Source organism: Anser brachyrhynchus (genome assembly GCF_964034855.1).
Source record: "Anser brachyrhynchus genome assembly, chromosome: 9".
Taxonomy (NCBI): domain Eukaryota; kingdom Metazoa; phylum Chordata; class Aves; order Anseriformes; family Anatidae; genus Anser; species Anser brachyrhynchus.
In genome coordinates, this window is record NC_137703.1 from 15,202,399 (window position 1) to 15,219,910 (window position 17,512).

The window sequence follows — 17,512 nt, forward strand, 5'->3', positions numbered from 1 at the left end:
CTCTCCCTCCTCTCTCCTTGGTGGCAGAGAAGAAGGCCGTGAGGGGCTGTCCTGGTCCGTGTGGCCTGGGCAAGCTGAGGGCAAGCCTAGGCTCTGCCTCCAGCTTCCAAAGCACTGCTGTCTCCTCTTCCAAACGCCTTGCCTGTGGTGGATACAGTGGGGCTGCTGGGGACGGGGAGTCCTTACCGGAAAGGGTCCTGCCAGGTCATGTTGGTTTTAGGGGTTGCCATGGGGCCCTGGCACCTCTGACTTCTGCCGCAGCACAGAACGAGCTCAGTGTCTGTAGCTGTGTTCTGTCTGGGAGCAGTGAACTGGGGCACGTGGCAGCTCTGTTCTCAGCTGCCCCGGTGGCCTGACCCTGCTCCAGCGACCGAGTTACCGCGGTTGGGCTCTCAGAGCCCCTGATCCACCTGCTGTGTGCTTCTGTCCGCACCATCCTTGATGCCGTCTCTGGAGGCTCAACTGTCCACCTAGAGCAGTCCAAAGGACGTAATGATCCTGCTCAGCCCTCGCTCCTTGTCTCTGCCCATGGGACACAGGAAATGCTGCTTAGCACAGGGGTGCTGTACAGGTTCACAGCAGGGCAGGAGCTTAACTTGTTCCCTTTTTGTTTGCTCTAGGCCCCTGATATGAGCAGTTCTGAAGATTTCCCCAGCTTTGGGGCTCAAGTCGCCCCCAAGACTCTTCCCTGGGGACCCAAACGATAATGACCTGGAAGCAGAAACATCTCCTCCAGCCCGCTGACCTGACACTAACCTGCCACAAATTCTTCCTGTCTGAAATCTGACCCAGCGGCTGGAGCACAAGTCAATTGCCCCAAGAGGTCTCCTAATGGTGTCTGGAGTGCTAGACCCCATCCCGCTCCCCTCAGCTATCACCATGGCTAGGATTCACTCTCATCTCTTGATGGATATACTTTTCTTCTTTGGAACAAGACTTCCAGTCAGATTCAAACACTAAATGTGTGTGTTTTTGTTAGAAACTTCATAATTGACTCAAAGTGGCTAAGATTTACAGCTTCCCAAGCGCTAGCAGAAAAATCTGCTCTCTTGAGCATGTCTTACTAGGCATTCTCGCCTTCATTAGGAGACCTCCTTTACTGTGGCTAGGAATCTACTTCCTGTCTCATGACCTCAGGAAATAAATTTCCTTGACTTTCTAAAGCCAAAACGTTTGCCCTCTTTCCTTTGTGTTTATCCCAGGCCTTACCTTACCGTTGTAGAGTGCAATCAACTTTTTTCCTTTGAACTGCCAAAAATTCATTTAATGCTGATAGCTGACTGTGGGGAGAGCTTAAAATAATCTAAAAGGTCAGAAACTTAACTTTTTCAAGGAACAAAACCTTCAGTAGGCTGTAGAGGCAGCAGAGATGGAAGGGACCAGAACAAAGTACGGCTACCCTGGTCAGGTGAACACCTCGGAGTGCAGTGCGTGGCGGGCGCTCCCTCGCGCCACACCGAGCACAGCCCCAGCCTGCACGCTTGATGAGTCTTCCAGTGCGTGACGACAGACCCCACTCCTAGTTCCCCGCGTTCCCTTGCGCACCCTTCCCAACAGCCGTGTGGGCAGGCAGGTGAGCCAGCACGTGGCAGCGTTACTGGATGGGACAGATTGGGGTTGGCGTGGCCCAAGAGAAGCTGGTTGGAAGCGGAGCCTTGAGAAGCTGTTGCGATGCTGCGAGCCCTGCAGCTTCTAAGCATGAGCGGTAGGGACACCAATTACTGTTGCCTTCTTTCTACCTCAAAAGTCAGTATGATGGTGGCCTCCCAGCGTAGGTGGGTGAGCAGCTGCTCCAACTCTCACCCTGGCACCCAGAGCAGAACCCTGGGGGAGAAGCAAGAGGAGCATTTTGTGGAGTGGCTGCGGGAGCTCCTCTGAAGGGAAGCTGAGAGCGGTCACGGTCGTGCAGGCGGTGAATGGGAGAGGACCGCAGGATTTTCTGAGCTAGAACCGGGCTTGGCCCCAAGGCTTTTGCCACAGCCTAGCAGCAGCCCCTGGCTGCAGCGGCGGTGAGTCAGGCTTCTGCTCTGCTGGAACAGGGGAACTGAAAGCGAGGGGGCTGACAGTGCTGTGTGTCAAGCCCTCCCCGAGGCCTCCATTGTATGGGCTGGAGAGGGTGATCCGTGCTCTATACTCTGGGCTGCTTGTGCCTGGGCCCTGCCATGGCTTGCTCTGAGGGAGCTGTGCCTGAGCTTCTCCAGCCAGTAAGAGGAAAACCGTGTCTTTGTGGAGGGAGGCAGGGGGCAGGGAGTCCCTGTGTTCCCTCCTTTCCCTGCCTCTGTCCTACAGAAGGTTGTAGTCTGAGCCATTCCTCTAGCCCAGCTGCTTCAGCTCTTGGACAAGCAGGAGTCCCTAGTCTCTCTTCTCTAGTGCTGCTTATGGGGCAAAGGCAGGAATTCTGGCAGGCTGGGCCCAGCGTTCCTGCCTTTTCCAGCACCCTCAGCTCTGTCCGACAGGCCTGACGTGCCGACGACGCTTCTCCTTCCCCCACCAGCTCCTCGTGGTAGAGGCTGCTATGCAGAAGTTGAACCAAAATCTCAGAGTGCTCTCTGTAAATTCGAGATGTGGCTGAAGCTAACTGCGTCCTGCCGCAGGGCACCCAGCTCCCCTGAAGGATGGGGTGGCTTTGCCTCCCCCGGGAGACGGCTAACAGGATGGGGCAGACAGAACTAGGGTGACACCCTCCCATCCGTGTCTGTCAGAAAATGGTTATACCCCTGTAGCTTAGGTCTGTCCTATGTCGCCAAGCCTACCCCCCCCCTTCCTCTTTATGCCCCCCTGCCCTCACCAGTTGCACAGCTAGGCTTGAGTTACATTTGGGGCGCCACTGTCTGGGTCTGCCCCGCAGCCCGACCCTCCACTCTAAAGAAGGTCATGAAGTGATTGTACCTAGTACTGTCCCCCACCACCCTCCTTCCGCAGCAGACTGTGGCATGTGTCCATTTCCTCTCTGACGTCTTCCATATTGTACGTTTCCATAGCAATGATCCCTTGGCCTTAACTTTGGAATTTGGAGACTATATGCAAACATGTAAAAAGGCTCATGAGTATGGATGACACTGGAATTTTATAAATTCTAAAATAAAACCTGAAACAGCTTGGAGTGTCACGGATATTATTTCTACCGGTGGGTTGAGATCCAGGGCAGCCCCTGCTTGGCTGGGTTCAGCCCAACTTGAGGAGCCCCAGCTTGCACGTGTGAGCCTCTGCTGCGGCAGTGCCCTTGCTGAGGAGGGATGCGCACGGAGAACGCTGGTCTGAGGGGAGGTGAGAGCAGCGCCCAGCAACAGTGGAGGAAGGCACCCACGTGCTCACAGCCAGCAAGGTGATGCCACGGCTGCTGCTGGTACAGGGGAGGAGAGGGAGGCAGCAGCTGCAGTCCCTCTTGCCCACCCCGATGAGAACCTCTGCCTTCTGCAACTCTCGCTCCTGCCCAGTGCCCGCCTGCCAGGGCCAAGCTGCTGCTCTTGAGAAGCAAAGCTTTGCTCAGGGGCTGTTTCCCCCCATGGTGCCCATGTCAAAGGGTAGCAGCACACCTCCCACCCTCGCGTGGGGTCCCCATAGCTTTCCCACAGCTCAACTGTTTCCTGCCTACCTACTTAGGGTGGCAGGAGCAAACCCTCCCGCTGCGGTTACGGTAAGCACCCGGCGCAGGAGACAGCAGAAGCAACAGCCAGTCCAGGCAGCCCTACCGCGACTCACCCCAGGTGGGGGCAAGTCAACCTGTGCTTGTGCTGACCAGCCTAGCAGCAGCTGCAGGCAAGAGCCTGCCTTTGCTAGCTGAGCACCAGCAGGGAGGCCTACCAGCCCAGGACCTCGGTGTGGCCGGCCACCTTTAATTCATTTACGCCACGGGGCAGTTCCCTCGTAGTAACGCAATGAGCCTGGACAAATGCCCAGAGCTGGCTGCCTCCCTCCCCGCCTGCAGCAGCAGCCTAACCCTGGTGTCCGTGTGACAGAGCTGCCCTGAGCCAGCCCAGCAGGACTGGCCGGCCGGCATGCTGCCCCACGGCTCCACGCTGCTGTGAGGAGGAGCAGGTTGTGGTCCTGGGGCACGCTGCGGCTCTCAGCTGCCCTCAACCTGCTCGGTTTCCCAGTCCCTGCTTGCTGCTGGATCCGCGGTGCTGGCCTTGCTTCTTGCCTCCCGTCTCTCCAAAAGGACCTGAATCATGGAAAAAGGGAGCTGCTGTTTGCACTCGCAGAAGGTGCTGGAGCTCCGTACAGGTACCACGGAACCAGCACGAAAGGCAGCTGCACACACCTTGTTCTCAGCCAGGGCCTCCTTGGCCAGGTACCGCTCACGCTTCACCTTGACCTCCACTGACTCAGGAATGTCAGGAACCAGGCAGGCGATCACACGCCCAATAAAGAAAACCACGTGCTGGAAGCGAGAGGGACGGAGGGGTTGGCACAGCTCCACCCAGCACCCGTGTCTCCCCGCGGGGCTTGGCGCTGGTACCTCAAACACGATGACGAAGCCCAAGCGTACGGCCAGCAGGTGCCAGTAGGTCAACGTCAAATTTCCGTCCTGGTCTCTGAACGCCCTGTACCTGTAGAAGCCACACGCAGCCATCACTGCACCCACCCGCCCCGCGGCTGGCGTCACCATCACGCGTCACCGCAGGATGTGATCGCGGCAGAGGGACGAGCAGCAGGCAGCCCAGCCCTGGGGCACTTTTGGCCATCTCCCCAGACAGGTTGTGACATTTTCTTCCTCTGGTGAAGCAAATCTCTCCACAGCTGGAGAGCTTTTGAAGTCATTGCTCCAAAACACTCAGGCACGTTAAACCAAGGGTGGGGAGGGACCGGGGGAGTCACCAAGGCAGGTTGCTTGCCCCCACACCACCTGCCCTGCCCCAGCCCATGGGCACGTGCTGGGCAAACCCTGGGATGAGCAGCTCAGGAAAGCAGGCGGACAGCCTGGACCTGGCTGACGGCCTCTGTGCTGAACGAAATACTTGCTGGGAAGGAGGTGGCAGCAGCCAAAAGCCGAGGTGGGAAGGAGGTCCCACCTGCACATGGTGTTGCTTTGCTGGACAAAGTCCCACGGCGCGTAGGCCAAGGTGAAGTTCACGTAGCCACGCAGGCTGCTGTCGTGGATGTACTCGTAGTACACGCGGGGCAGGAAATCGGAGGTGAAGGCGATGAGGAAGGCCTGGGGGGAGGGAGAGGTGCTGGAGAAGTCCCGCAGCTGGGGGAGGCCCCAGCCCCGCCGCCCTGCCCCACGGCTCTGAGTTTTTTGCCTGCCTGTCCCAGACGAAGCGCACCTCTGCAAAGGCAGACCCGCCCTCCTCACTGAGCCAGCCAACAGAGCTTTTTTCCCTGATTTTCCATTTGCAACCCCTCAGCGCTGCCACCGCCACCCCGCTGCCCAGCGTACGTTGCTGATGACAGCCAGGTGGGTGATGACCTCCAGGATGGAGAACCAGATGCCGATGCCCTGTGCCCGCTCGGCCACAGGCCGCCGGTAGTCACAGACGAACTTGCGGGCGTCCAGGCGGATCTCCACCCAGTTGTTGAGCAGGGCAAAGAGGGGTGCCAGGGGACAGGCAGCCACGAAAATGGTAATGAAGCCAAACTGCAGGACTGGAAGGAAAAAGAGGAGGAGAGGGGAAGGACAGGTTGAGAGCAGCAGCGACAACTGCAGCGTCTCCCAGTCCCTTCCCACTGCTCCCACTTGAGCAGAGCCCAGAGCTCCAGGTGCCTGCGAGAGCCTCACCGAGGCCCAAGGCCCCACGTGGGCACAGAGCTGGAAGCCCCCAAGGAGGGCTTGAGGTGGGACTCGGGCTGGACTCCAGCATAAAGCCCAGCCCCAGAGGAATATTTTGTGCCTTAACCCAGGCCAGCAGGGAGGAGGCGGACACAGGGAAAGGGGCTCCCCTCGCTGGGACTGCACAGCCTGGCGCCGTGCTCTCCCCCTCCCCATGGCCGGGTGCGGGGCCGGTTCCTACCCATCTCCAGGTACTCATCAAACAGCCCCTCAAAGGCCAGCAGCTGGTGGTTGACCACCCAGGGTGCCTGCTCCACCGGGACCGGCCCACCCTCCCCGACGGCCTTCTTCTTTGTGGAGAGGAGCTTGTGCTTGTGCCACCAACACCTCAGCTTCCTGGGGAGAAAAGAGGGGCTGTGTCCCACACCGCAGCCTGCGGCACCGGCCAAGCACCCCCCAGAGGAGCCTCCGCACCGCTCAGGGCTTGCCCTGCCCTGAGACAGGGTGCGCGATGGGTGCTGCTGCCGCAGTACTCACGGGATGGCCACCTCCTGCACGTTGTTGATGATCTGCTTCCCCACCATGATGACCAGCAGCTCCTGGGCCAGCTCGATGAAGCACCCACCTGGGCTGCACTGCGGGGAGAGGGGGGGCCCTCAGCACGCAGCTCCTGGCACAGGGGGAGACCCAGCACCCAGACCCCGAGCAGGGGATGGGGTCACCACGGTGAGCACCGGCCTGGGCCAGGCTGGCAGCCAGGGGAATGCATCCTGCTGGGTGAGCACAGCTCAGGGATGCCCCACAGGCACCGTGCCGTGTCCTGGCACGGCCCCGAAGCCGACATCACCACCAGCCCCCTGCACCACGCTCACCTCCTCGTTGCGGATGCCCAAAAAGCTCCGGTAGTTCCCAGGGTAGCCAACGAACCTGTGGGAGCCACGGCAGAGCCGTGAGCGGGCATCCCAGCTCCCTCCAGCCGCCCTGTTCCCTGGGCCATGAGGGCCATCACCGGGGGATGCGGGGGCTCAGCCCACCCTCTGCCACCCCACCTTCTGCTCTGCTGCTGGCTGTGGAAAGGGGTCACCGAGCAAAGGGCCTGGTCTGGTAGACCTGGACCCGTCGTCTCCCTCACTAAGGGAGCTGGCGGTGGTGTCCCCGAAGGAGGGGGTCCCCCAGCCCTCCGGCGGGCCCAATCCTCCCACCATGGTGCTCCCCCTGAGGTGGCAGCAGCACTCCAGGCCCTTCAGCCCTGCAAGGCCGCCCTGCCCAGCCCTGCAGAGCCCAGCGGTCCCAGAGGGAGCGGGAAGGGCCCTTCTTCCCCCACGGGCCTTAGAATCATCAAATTATAGAATCCTTTAGGTTGGAAAATACCTCCAAGGTCCTCCAGTCCAACCGTTAACCTACCACTTACTTGCCCTTGAAGAAGGCTATGTACATGGGAAAGGAGTAGAAGGTGACAAACTGGAAGACGAACACTTTGAAGGTAAAGGCATCCTCATACTTGGTCTGGGTGCGGTGCATCTCTGCCAGGGGGAAGCACAGGGATGTGGCCCCACGCTGCTCTGAGGTGCTTGCCTGCCTCATGGTGGCTGTCACCCTGACTCGCTCAGTGCTAACAGAGCCTCAGCGCCCCGGCCCCAACCCTGCTGCTTTACCCGCAAAGTCAGCCCAAGATGTCCAGACACCCGTGTGCTTTGCACCAAAAAAATAAACTTCATTCCCTCTTCTCAGCAGAAACAGGCTGTGTACCACATTATACATGGTAAAAATATTCCAGGCACTTTTCTCCCCCAAGCCCCAGCAGTCAGCTCAAAACTCTTCATACAACACTCCACCCCCCCCCCCAAAAAAAAAAAAAATCTTGAGCAGAAGTGAATCCCTGTACTCACTTTTTTTTTTTTTCTGCAGCCCAAACACTTTTCACCTAAGGTCCTATTTCCCCAGCTCTCCTCTACTTCACACAACTCAGCTTCCCCCTTGACATCAGCCAGCCCCTACTGGGGGGCTGCGTCCCAGCACCGAGCTCGTTGGGTTTGGTGCTTTGCCATTACAAAGGGCTCCTTCCGTCCAGCTTGCAGGACCCTAACCAGCTTACCCCACTTGGTAAGGAGATGAGCCAGGGAAATATAGATCTTGGAGAGGATGAGGATGAAGAAGAGGTTCACCACTGAGCTGGAGATGCTGGCGATGCGCGATGCCTACAGGGGAAGCAAGCAGGCAGAGCACACACAGCAGAGTGCGGCAAATGAGCTGGCAAACCAAGCCCATCCGCTTGGCCTGGAGCAGCTCTGACCACCTCTTACCGAAGCCACGAACCAGAAGTACCCTGAGCTGGAGAGGAGGATGGCAACAACTGTCCGGTACAGGATGATGGAGACCACGAACATCACCACCATGGCAATCTGCAAACACAGCGCGCTGTGTATGAGCAGGGATCAGAGCTTGCATCAAAGGAAAACTCCACCATTATCCCAGGGCACCAGGAGCTGCGAGGGAGCTCCAGCGCTGAGCTGGTGAAGAGCCAGAGGACACGCATCCATCCCCACCTTCATCCACACGCTCTTTCCTCAAACAGATCCCATTCCACCACATCCCACTTCTCCAGCCCTTGTGATCTTACCAACATTATAATGACCACCAAACCAGCCACAATCCGATGGATGCGGCTGCGCTTGGGGAAATACGGCTCCTCTGCCCCAGTTATAGGGTTTATTATCGTCATGGGAGCCATGGCAGTGAACTGGGGCCGGGGCCGCTCCTGGGAAAGAGGGGGAAAAGGCATCAGAGGCATCCGGTGGCTTTTGTCCATATGGTTTTGGAATGTATTGCAAAGGGCTGGACCCCACCTCAATGTCCTCAAACTCAGAGCAGTCCCAGCGATGTGCCAGGGATGCGTTTGTCCGCTTCCAGAACTCCAGGAACAGCACTGCCCATAGGGACATGAAGATGCTGAAGAAGATGGTCCCACCGTGGTCAAAGAGACGGCCCGCCTGTGGGCAGAGCAGGCATGAGGGCTGGGCCAGGGCAGCGGGAGCTGCTGGTTAACGTGGCCCAGCCCACCTGAGGGACATGGTCTCTTGTCCACCATGGGGACAAGGTCTCACATCCACCATGTCCATCGTGGAGACACGGCCTAATGTCCACCCCAGGGACACGGTCTTACATTAGCAGGAGTGAAGAGGGCAAATCCCTGCGGGCATCCCACAACCCGGCCCTACGAGTGACCGCAGGGATGGAGCTCTACCCCTGGCGCCATGCTTGCCCTGTGGAGCCAGGACCTCACCATGAAAGTGCTGCAGGTGTCGGAGAGCTGCCAGTAGGGGCAGGACTTGCAGAGCGGACACATCCAGAACTGCTCTTTGCTCTCACAGATCTCCTGCCTGCAGGCAAGGGAAGGAGCATGCAGCAGGGCTCAGCTCAGACTCTCACCGTTTCTCCCCTGGGGAGGTGGGGACACTTACGCAGGTACGTCACTGAACACCAGGAAAATGCCTGCGATGAACACCACAGTCCCCGTCACGGCAGCGGGTAAGAGCCATCCCGTGTAGAAGCCTGCGGGCAGCAGGGACAGGCAGCATGAGTCCTGTCGGCCTCCACCGCAGTCCCCGAGGACAAGTGCTGCCCAAACCCAGCCCAGCACCAGCCTAAAGCCACACAGGGCTTGGAAGACCTGAACACGGACTTGAGGCTCTAGATATATGTGTCACAGCTGACTTGTGGTGCCTCCAAACTGGAGAACATCCTGGGACAGAGCTGCAACCACACACAGGCAGGACCAAGGTGGGCATCGCTCTGCTTCCAGCAAAAGCAGGCTGGGCCCAGGAGGAGGGACCCAAAAGGAGCCCCGATGTGCTGGGGAAGGGCTGAAGATGACCAGGACTGGCAGGCCACCAAGGGTTTCCCACCCGAGGCAGTGCACAGGGATGAGCACATTTCATCCGGGGACCCCATCCAGGAGCTGAGGGCTGCTCTGGAGCCGGTGGCGCTCACCCAGCCAGGCGAAGTAGAAAGCGACTTTCTCCCCAAAGTACTTGCGGACGTAGTCCAGAGGCTGGTACTTGCTCCACTTCCTCCAGTTGGCCCAGTACTGGAAAAGGACCTGGCGCGGGCTGGGGCTGCCAGAGGCTGGCCCCTCCGGCGGGGCCTCGCAGGAGCCCTACGAGGATGGGGGACATGGGCGAGGGCCCAGCCAGGGCTGTGGGTCCGTCAGGGAGCCCCGGGGCTGGGACTATGCCTTGCCTCATGCAGCGGGAATGCGGCAGCGAAGACACCCTCGCTCAGCAGCCGGTCCACCCCCACCTCCCGCTCCTTGGAGCAGCCATACTGCGTGGTGGCCAGGATCTCGTAGAGCTGCGGAGGAAAGGACGAGGCAGGGAGGGGGCTTCAGCCACATGGATTGGGGTCCCCACCACCCGTTGACTCTTCGCCTCCAAGCCTGATCCTCCGAAACGTTGTCATGCCCTTTCCCAAATACTGACCAGCAGCAGGAGGGTCTCTTCCCATACCTTCTATCCCATCGGTGGTATTTTACACACAGCAACCTATCTGGGGACATCTGACACCCCCCATGTTTGTGCCACCTGCCTGCAGAGCTGCTCCCCCAGACCCTCCAGCCCACCCAGGACCAGGGAAGGGGACCATGGCAGCCCCTGGTGCTCACGATTTGGTGCCTCTGAGTTGTGGAGAAGAAGGTGTCCTGCTTGTCGCTCCCCAGGAACCTGCACAGAGGAGCAGCTTGGCCCTAGGATGCTGGTGGGGGTGAGGAGCTGCTGCTCCTGGCTGTGCTGTGCACGGGCAGAGGGAAGGAATGGCCTGCGCAGCCTCTCCTGGGGTGCTTACCATTGCAGCTTGTTGACCTTGAAGGGGCAGGTGTAGTAGTCCAGTGGCAGGCTGGGGACCTCCTGGGCCATGGCGTTGGGGATGCCCAGCTGCCGCAGCACTCTGTCTGACCAGTGGGAGGTCTGGTTGGGCAGCGCCTGAGCACACACAGCCAAAACGTCTCAGAAGGAGGGAGAGGGAGGGAGATGGCAGCAAAGCGTGGGACCGTGGGGTGCAGCACAATGCCTGGGCACTTGGCAGTGCTGGTGGCACTGTCCCCCGACCCGGAGTGCCGAGGCACCCTGGCCTTACCTGCAACGGCACACGGAGCTGCAGCTCCTCAGCATAGTAGCAGAGCACACTCCAGGGCGCGCTCAGCAGCAGGTAGTGCACCACCTTCTTCTCCACGCGGGCCGTGTGCTGGTGGGAGAGGAGGCCCGGGTGGGGATGAGGCTGCTGGCACCGGTACAGGGCCCTGCAGGATCTGTCAGGATCAGCCCAGCCACCCCTCACTGCCCCCGGGAGCCAGCCCACTGGGATGGAGCCCTCATCAGGTCCCGCCATGTGCTCCTGCTTGGCTCCCCGCAAGCCCGGGCTGCTCTACTGGGGCCAGGGCGCAATGCCATCATCCCTGAGCAACGGTTGATGCAGCAGGGAGAAGGTCAGGTCCCTGGGTACCTTTTCCATGTGGAGGCCAGCAGCATGGAGCTTGTCCAGGAACTTCTTCCGCCAGGTCCTGTGGAGGGTGGTGGATCTCTCTTGCAAGGCCCTGTTCTCACGGCTGCCCTTCTGCCCGCTCAGCTCCCTGGGGACTGTTTCCCACACAAGGACGAAATCTGCAGCAGGAAGATAGAGCTCGTGGCAGGAAGCTCAAAGACCCTAATAAGGGACAGGCTGAGGCTCTGAAGACTGCCAGGGATCAGCTGCTATCGACAGGCCATGCTGCCACCAGCTCCAGCTGTGAAGATGGAGGACATTCCCCATCCTCCTCAGCCCAACAGGGGAGCCTATCCAGCCCCTGCCTTCTCGCCACGATGAAAGGAAACCGACCTCAAAGATCAGCCTCTCTCCCTCACCTATCCTTGTGCAGCCGTCGCTGAAGACATTGGCCGTGCTCTTCTCACCCAGGGATGTGTTGCCAGCCTGGAAATAAGGCATCAACAGCAATAAGAGCTGGTAGCCCCCAAACAGTTGGATTGCTAGCTACCTACAAGGGCAGGGGACTGTCCCAGAACAAACTGGCAAACCTGCCCTGTTCACAGCTGCCCTGGTTCCTCTCCTACCCCATGGTATGGCCACCCACCTGGGAGATTTCCACAGCATCCTCGCTCAGGCTCCCATAGCAGGCTACTCGTCCGCCGCTGTCCTGTCCTACCAGACTGCTGTGGGGATCATCCGAGGTCCTCCTCCGCTGCATGGCGAGCCCTCATGCCAGCAGCCACTCCAGGTGCTGAGAAGCCAACAGAGGTGCTCCAGGCCTAGGAGAAGGGCTGAGCGCCCCGGTGGTGTCAGGGTCCTGATGCCGGAGGTGTGTGCAGCCTTGCTGGCTCCTCCACCAGGCCCTCAGCCTGGAGCTCCTGCCTGCCTGTCACGCGAGCTGGGCAAGGCAGGACCCTGCTCAGCTCGCCACCAGGAATAAGTCCAACAACTCGGACGCAGCGCTCGCGGTGCAGTCTCACCACAAGGGGACAACCACCTCCCCGGTCCCACTGGCCACGCTGTTTCTGACGCAGGCCAGGATGCCGTCGGCCACCTTGGCCACCCGGGCACAGCACTGGCCCACGCTCGGGTGACTGTTGACCAGCACCCGCGGGTCCTTTTTCTGCTGGGCAGCTTTCCAGCCACTCTTCCCCGAGCCGGTGTCGCTACACAGGGTTGTGGTGACCCAGGCGCAGCACCCGCTGCCCGGCCTTGCTGGATGTCGTGCGGCTGGATGTGGCCCAGCCAGCCAGCCCGTCCCGGTCCCTCTGCAAAGCTGTCCTCAGTCCAGGTCACTGGTGAAAGTGCTAAACAAAACTGTCCCTGGTACTGAGCCCTGGGCAACTCTACTTGTGATCAGCCATCAGGTGGATTGAACTCCACTTGCTACAACTCTTGGAGACCAGCCAGTCAGCCAGTTCTTCACCCAGCAAACTGTACACCCGTACAAGCCATGAGCATCCAGTTTCTCCAGGAAAACACTGTGGGAAACTGTCAAACACTTTACTAAAATCCAAGTAAGCAACATCCACAGCCTTTCCCTCATGCACTCCGTGGGTCACCTTGTCATAGAAGGAGACCAGGTAAGTCAAGAAGGACTTGCCATTCATTACCCCATGCTGACTGGCCTGATCACCTGTTTATCCTGTACGTGCCATGTGATGGCACTCAAGGTAATCTGCTCCATTAACATCCCCAGCACTGAGGTCAGACTGACAGGCCAGTAGTTCCCCAGGTCCTCCTTCCATCCCTCCTTGTAGATGGCCGTCACACTCACGGACCTCCAGCCAACTGGGACCTCCCCAGCTGGTCAAGACTGCTGGTGAATTACTGAAAGCGGCTTGGTTAGCACTTCCACCAGCTCCTTCAGTACCGCTTGGTGGATCCCATCTGACCCCATAGGCTTGTGAATATTCAGATGATGTAATAGGTCACTTACAGTTTCCCATTGGATTATAGGAGCTTCATTTTGCTCCCTGTCACTGTCTTTCAACTCAGGGGCTGGGTACCCGGAGAACAACTGCCCTTACTAATAAAAACTGAGGCAAAAAAGGCAGTAGGTGCTTCAGCCTTATCTTCACCTTTTGTCACTGTTTCCCCTCACATCCAATAAAGGGTGTCGATTCTCCTTAATCCTCCTTTTACTGTTGATGTATTTACAAAAGTATTTATAAAATATTTATTTGTATCATCTTTTACTGCACTAGCCAAACTGAGTTCCAGCTGGGCTTTGGCCTTTCTAATTTTCTCCCTGCACAACTCAAGGGAGAACTCAACAAAAACTGAGTTGCCTGCCCATTGTTCCCGAGGTCATAAACTCTCTTTTTCTCCCTGAGTTCCAGAAGCTCTCTGTTCAGCCATGCTGCTCTTCTCCCCTGCCAGCCTTTTTCCTGGCATTGAGATGGCCTGCTCCTGGGACTTCAAGGTTTCATTCTTGAGGAAAGTCCCGACTTCCTGGACTCCTTTGCCTTTCAGAACCCCCTCCCAATGTACTCTGTCAACCAGGTCTCTGAACCGGCCAAAGCCTGCCCTCTAGAAATCCAAGGTAGCAGTTCCACTAACTGCCTTCCTTACTTAACCAAAGATCAAAAACTCTTCACGATCACTCTGTCCAAGACTGCAGTCGGTTCCCTCACCACCTGCGTCAGGAAGTTATCCTTCACACTCTCCAGGGACCTCCTACACTGTCTCCTCTCTGCCTTATCATATTTCCAGCAGACATCTGGGAAGTTGACGTCCCCCTTGAGAACAAGAGCTAGCAATGAGGTTTCCCTCCCCTGCCAGCTTTAGTTTAAAGCTCTCTTCAACACCCTGTAACTGCAGATGCTCTTCCCCTCCTCCAACAGATGAACCCCATCAGCTCCCAGTAGACCAGGTTTCCCAAAGAGAGTCCCATGGCCTAAAGAGCCAGTTGGTTACTGGTTTGGTTCATCTCAGGCTGTAGCAGAGCCCATGCACCCAGCAGCTGCCCACAGTTGTCACCAGAAGCACCCCAGCAAGCAGCACGGTGGGGCAAGCGCTCGTTATCCAAATGCACCTCACCGCCATGGCCAAAAGCAAGGTGGGGAGACAAGGGCCAAGCATGAAACCTCCCCAAGGAAGCACCCCCATTATCCCGTATCTAACATCCTGAAAAGCTCAGGGCCCATCTACCCCCTAAGAAGCCCCCATCACAGCCAGCAGCCCTTTTGTCACACACAGATCTGTGCTGAGCAAACTGCTCCAGAAGCAGCTCCCGGGAGCGCCTTGCAGCAGAGCCCCTTCACGTGCAGGACCTGCTCATTGCTCCCAGCAGACATCAATAAAAATACCAGCCGATTGCCACAGCAGTTCAGGATCGGGCCCTCGTGTTGGGGAAGCAACCACAAGGCTCCGAGAAGCAGGGGCTGTGTCTCCTGCCCCGCCAGCTGGTGCCTCACACCTTAGGGAGATGCCTGGAAAACCCGTGGCTTCCCTCCCTTACCTCCCACAGCGTCACACAGCGAGGGGTCCTGCTTCTCCTCGAGGGCCTGGGAAGCGTCACCCACCCATCCAGGTGCTTCAACCCAGCATTTTTTTAGTCGCTCCTCAGCATGGGCAAGGCCGGACCGTGTGCGTGAGGGGTACGGCCAGGGGACAGGCTTGCGAGCACCTTCCTTCGGCGCAGGCCCTGCCTTTGTTTGAGCTGGAGGTGGGGACCTGAACGGCCCTGAACAAACAGGACGCGGCAGAGCTCTGGGGACATGCCAGCGAGGCGGGGGACAAGCGCCACATCCCCGCGAGCTGGCTGAGGAGGCAGCAGCTGTGAGGGAGCCCGGGGGCACTGAATGACAGAGGTGCCCACGCGCAAGCTGGTTGTCTCTGTCTGCTTTTACAGCCACTGCGGGGTGCAGAAGACAGTTCCACCCACCAACCCCACGCACCTGCCTCAGGACAAGATGAATCTCCCAAACCTCCCGCGAGCACAAGGGGAGCTGAGCAGCTCCAACGCGGGCACCCAGGTGGGTGAGGTGACCCCGTCCCAAGCCCAGCACAGGCACAGCTGGGAGATGCCACCCCCCCGGCTCCGGCCGAAGCTTCCACGGCATCACAATCCACACGGAGCACGAGCGGCCTGCAAATGGAGACAGCCTCCCTGAGGAGAGAACACCCTGCCCTGTTTAATGCCACTGGTCTCACGCTGAAGAGGGAAGGATTCACTCCCAGCTTCCAAAAGTTCGAATCTACTTCAGATTTGAATGAGCTGAAAATTAGATTTGTTCAGTCATTCTTGCTCACCCTAGAGCTAGTTTTCAAACAGTACATGTCATTTTTCCTCATGTATTTTTCTGTGGTTTGACAATAACACCGTGAGACTTTCAGCTCTGATGGGCAGTGGTTCAACAAAACCTTTCAGGCTGTCAGGCAGCACACCTCATGCTAGCACCAACACCCCATCGCTATCGGCTCTTGTTCAATCCCTGATGGAGGAAAGGGATACGTATCTTAGATGACAGACTGAATTTTGCATTGTGGCTGGAGACCTCACAGCACAAACCAACTTACGTATCCCTTGAGCAGCTTTCATATTTCATTGCTATGTTCCTTACAAGCGCTACAGACCACACACGAAATGTTTCCCAGGTACCTCACAGGTTCACTGGACAAAAGTTGCAAAAACTGAGCAGGTGCCAAAATCTCCCGAGTCGGCTGCAGAGCGAGTAGCTTCCACTTTCTCAGTTCTCTCAGCCCATGCATCAGCACAGGCAGGACACGTTAAAACATCCACACCACAGCTTTTATCCCCAGGAGCAATGACATAGCTGATAGACAAACACACCGGCAGATGGCAAGTGCTTCCAGGCAGGTTCTCCGGACATTCAAGGAATGAAGTTCAGTTGCCCAGATCAAACACAGGTATAGAGGGCTGACTGCCACATCACCACATTCAGCAGAAGCAGGACACGGTTCATATTTCTTGAGTGCAAATACTGGCTGTAATGAAGTGCCACCAAACCCTCACCTTGCTGTCCAGTGGCATTAATAAACACACTAACATCAATAATAATAGGATTTAGTACTCCTAAAAAACAAATGACAATAAAAAGACAACGCCAAATACAGTGGCCACAGAACAGTCCAACCCGAACAATCATCTTGCAGTCACCAATTCCTGAACGCTGTAAGAGGTTGTATTTACAAAAGCACTTCAGGACTCCTATCACAAATAAAGCCTGCTGCAGCTGGCCCGGAACAGTTTGACAACGGCTGCAGTCACTGAGCAGAGAACAAGTAACCATGACAGACTGCATGGCAGTGAAACAGCTTTCACTACACCTTGGTAATCTCACCCTCTCCTTCTGCGTCAGCGACAAGCCCTTACAAAGGAAGAGCAGTGTCTTACTTCTCTCCCGGCTGATGCTGGCAAAACTGCAGTCCAGGCAGGTGGGCTTCATGGAGAACTTCTACCAAGGGACGTTGAGAGCATTTACGAGATTAAACACATTTTAAGACATACTAAATCAACGTCTTCCTCTAGAGTGTGTCCACTCATTCTTATTAAAAACCAGAACGCCCACGGAAGCTTCCAGCTTCACTTCAGAAAGTGAGTTATCACTGAGGAGCTGGTTTGAAAGCCTAGCTTGCAGGCCACATCCAGCACTGCCCTATTCTGGAAGAAATCTGAAAGCGAAGGCAGCCTTGACTTCAGCCCAGGAAGGAGCAGCATGCCTTGCCATCTACCATACTTTGCTCTGACAAACCCTGGGAAATCAGGAGGCAAATGAAATCATAACTACCAATTAAAAATCCGAAAACACAGGCTAGATCCCTTCACCTCCCCAGGTGGAGCCCACAGCCCCTGTAACCTCATTCTTTCAAACTCCTTCTCCAGTTCTAGGCTTGGTCTAAAGCTCTACATTTAAACACAGATGCTATATTGCTAGTGGCTCTCTGAAGGCAGCTCATCCAGCCACGTATATCCTCACACTTTCCATAGCTCAGACTTCTCTCCGTCATAACTGTACTTCAAAAAACTAATTGCTATAGAATTGTCCCCCCCACACACACTCCACAGAGTTTTACATAGAGATATTTAGCACTCTGATCTGATGACCTGTATGAGCATTTTTACCAGATTCTTCCCCATGTTAACACTGTCACTGTCTTTCCACATTTTTACAAACCTCCTTTGAGTCTGGATCTGGGACAGTGATGTTTTCAAGGACATCACTAATCTGAAGGTGTCACAGAGTCAATACAAGTCAGCAAGTGGCTTCAAGTAGAAATGCTCCAGTCTGTGGCAAACAGTCGCTGCCGAAGCCTCCC

At 57.2% G+C, this 17,512-nt stretch overlaps 2 protein-coding genes across 4 annotated transcripts in view; one reads left to right on the forward strand and one right to left on the reverse strand.

Moving 5' to 3' along the window:
- HDLBP (high density lipoprotein binding protein) overlaps positions 1-3,098 on the forward strand; it is a 39,756-nt gene extending 36,658 nt beyond the window's left edge. For both annotated transcript variants that reach the window (XM_080604966.1, XM_080604967.1), the window contains exon 28: positions 621-3,098. In XM_080604966.1, coding sequence (XP_080461092.1) covers positions 621-707 — 87 coding nt within the window. In that variant the 3' untranslated portion in view covers positions 708-3,098. The remainder of the gene's footprint in view (positions 1-620) is intronic.
- Positions 2,132-17,438, reverse strand: ANO7 (anoctamin 7). Of its 2 annotated transcripts, none has more exons than XM_080604975.1 (23): positions 14,691-17,438; positions 11,832-12,006; positions 11,605-11,671; positions 11,207-11,364; positions 10,841-10,948; positions 10,550-10,686; positions 10,371-10,428; positions 9,950-10,060; positions 9,701-9,866; positions 9,172-9,262; positions 8,994-9,090; positions 8,557-8,700; positions 8,331-8,468; positions 8,014-8,112; positions 7,806-7,908; positions 7,122-7,233; positions 6,583-6,637; positions 6,248-6,345; positions 5,952-6,106; positions 5,381-5,586; positions 5,013-5,155; positions 4,460-4,550; positions 2,132-4,381 (listed from the first exon to the last, which is right to left on the reverse strand). In XM_080604975.1, the coding sequence occupies exons 2-23, from the start codon at positions 11,943-11,945 to the stop codon at positions 4,067-4,069; spliced, it is 2,766 nt and encodes a 921-aa protein (XP_080461101.1). In that variant the 5' UTR covers positions 11,946-12,006; positions 14,691-17,438; the 3' UTR covers positions 2,132-4,066. The 2 variants fall into 2 exon arrangements, with proteins under 2 accessions (XP_080461101.1, XP_080461100.1); XM_080604974.1 differs by having other exon boundaries at positions 11,832-12,018.
- Positions 17,439-17,512: the final 74 nt, after the last annotated feature.

Excerpts from the sequence above, each read along its gene's own strand:
- ANO7 (XM_080604975.1), bottom strand. The coding sequence starts at position 11,945 with ATGCAGCGGAGGAGGACCTCGGATGATCCCCACAGCAGTCTGGTAGGA. Across the intron at positions 6,107-6,247 it reads GTGCAGGAGGTGGCCATCCC|GAAGCTGAGGTGTTGGTGGC; the intron begins GTGAGTACTGCG and ends TTTTCTCCCCAG. Across the intron at positions 4,551-5,012 it reads CAAAGCAACACCATGTGCAG|GTACAGGGCGTTCAGAGACC; the intron begins GTGGGACCTCCT and ends TGGCTTCTACAG.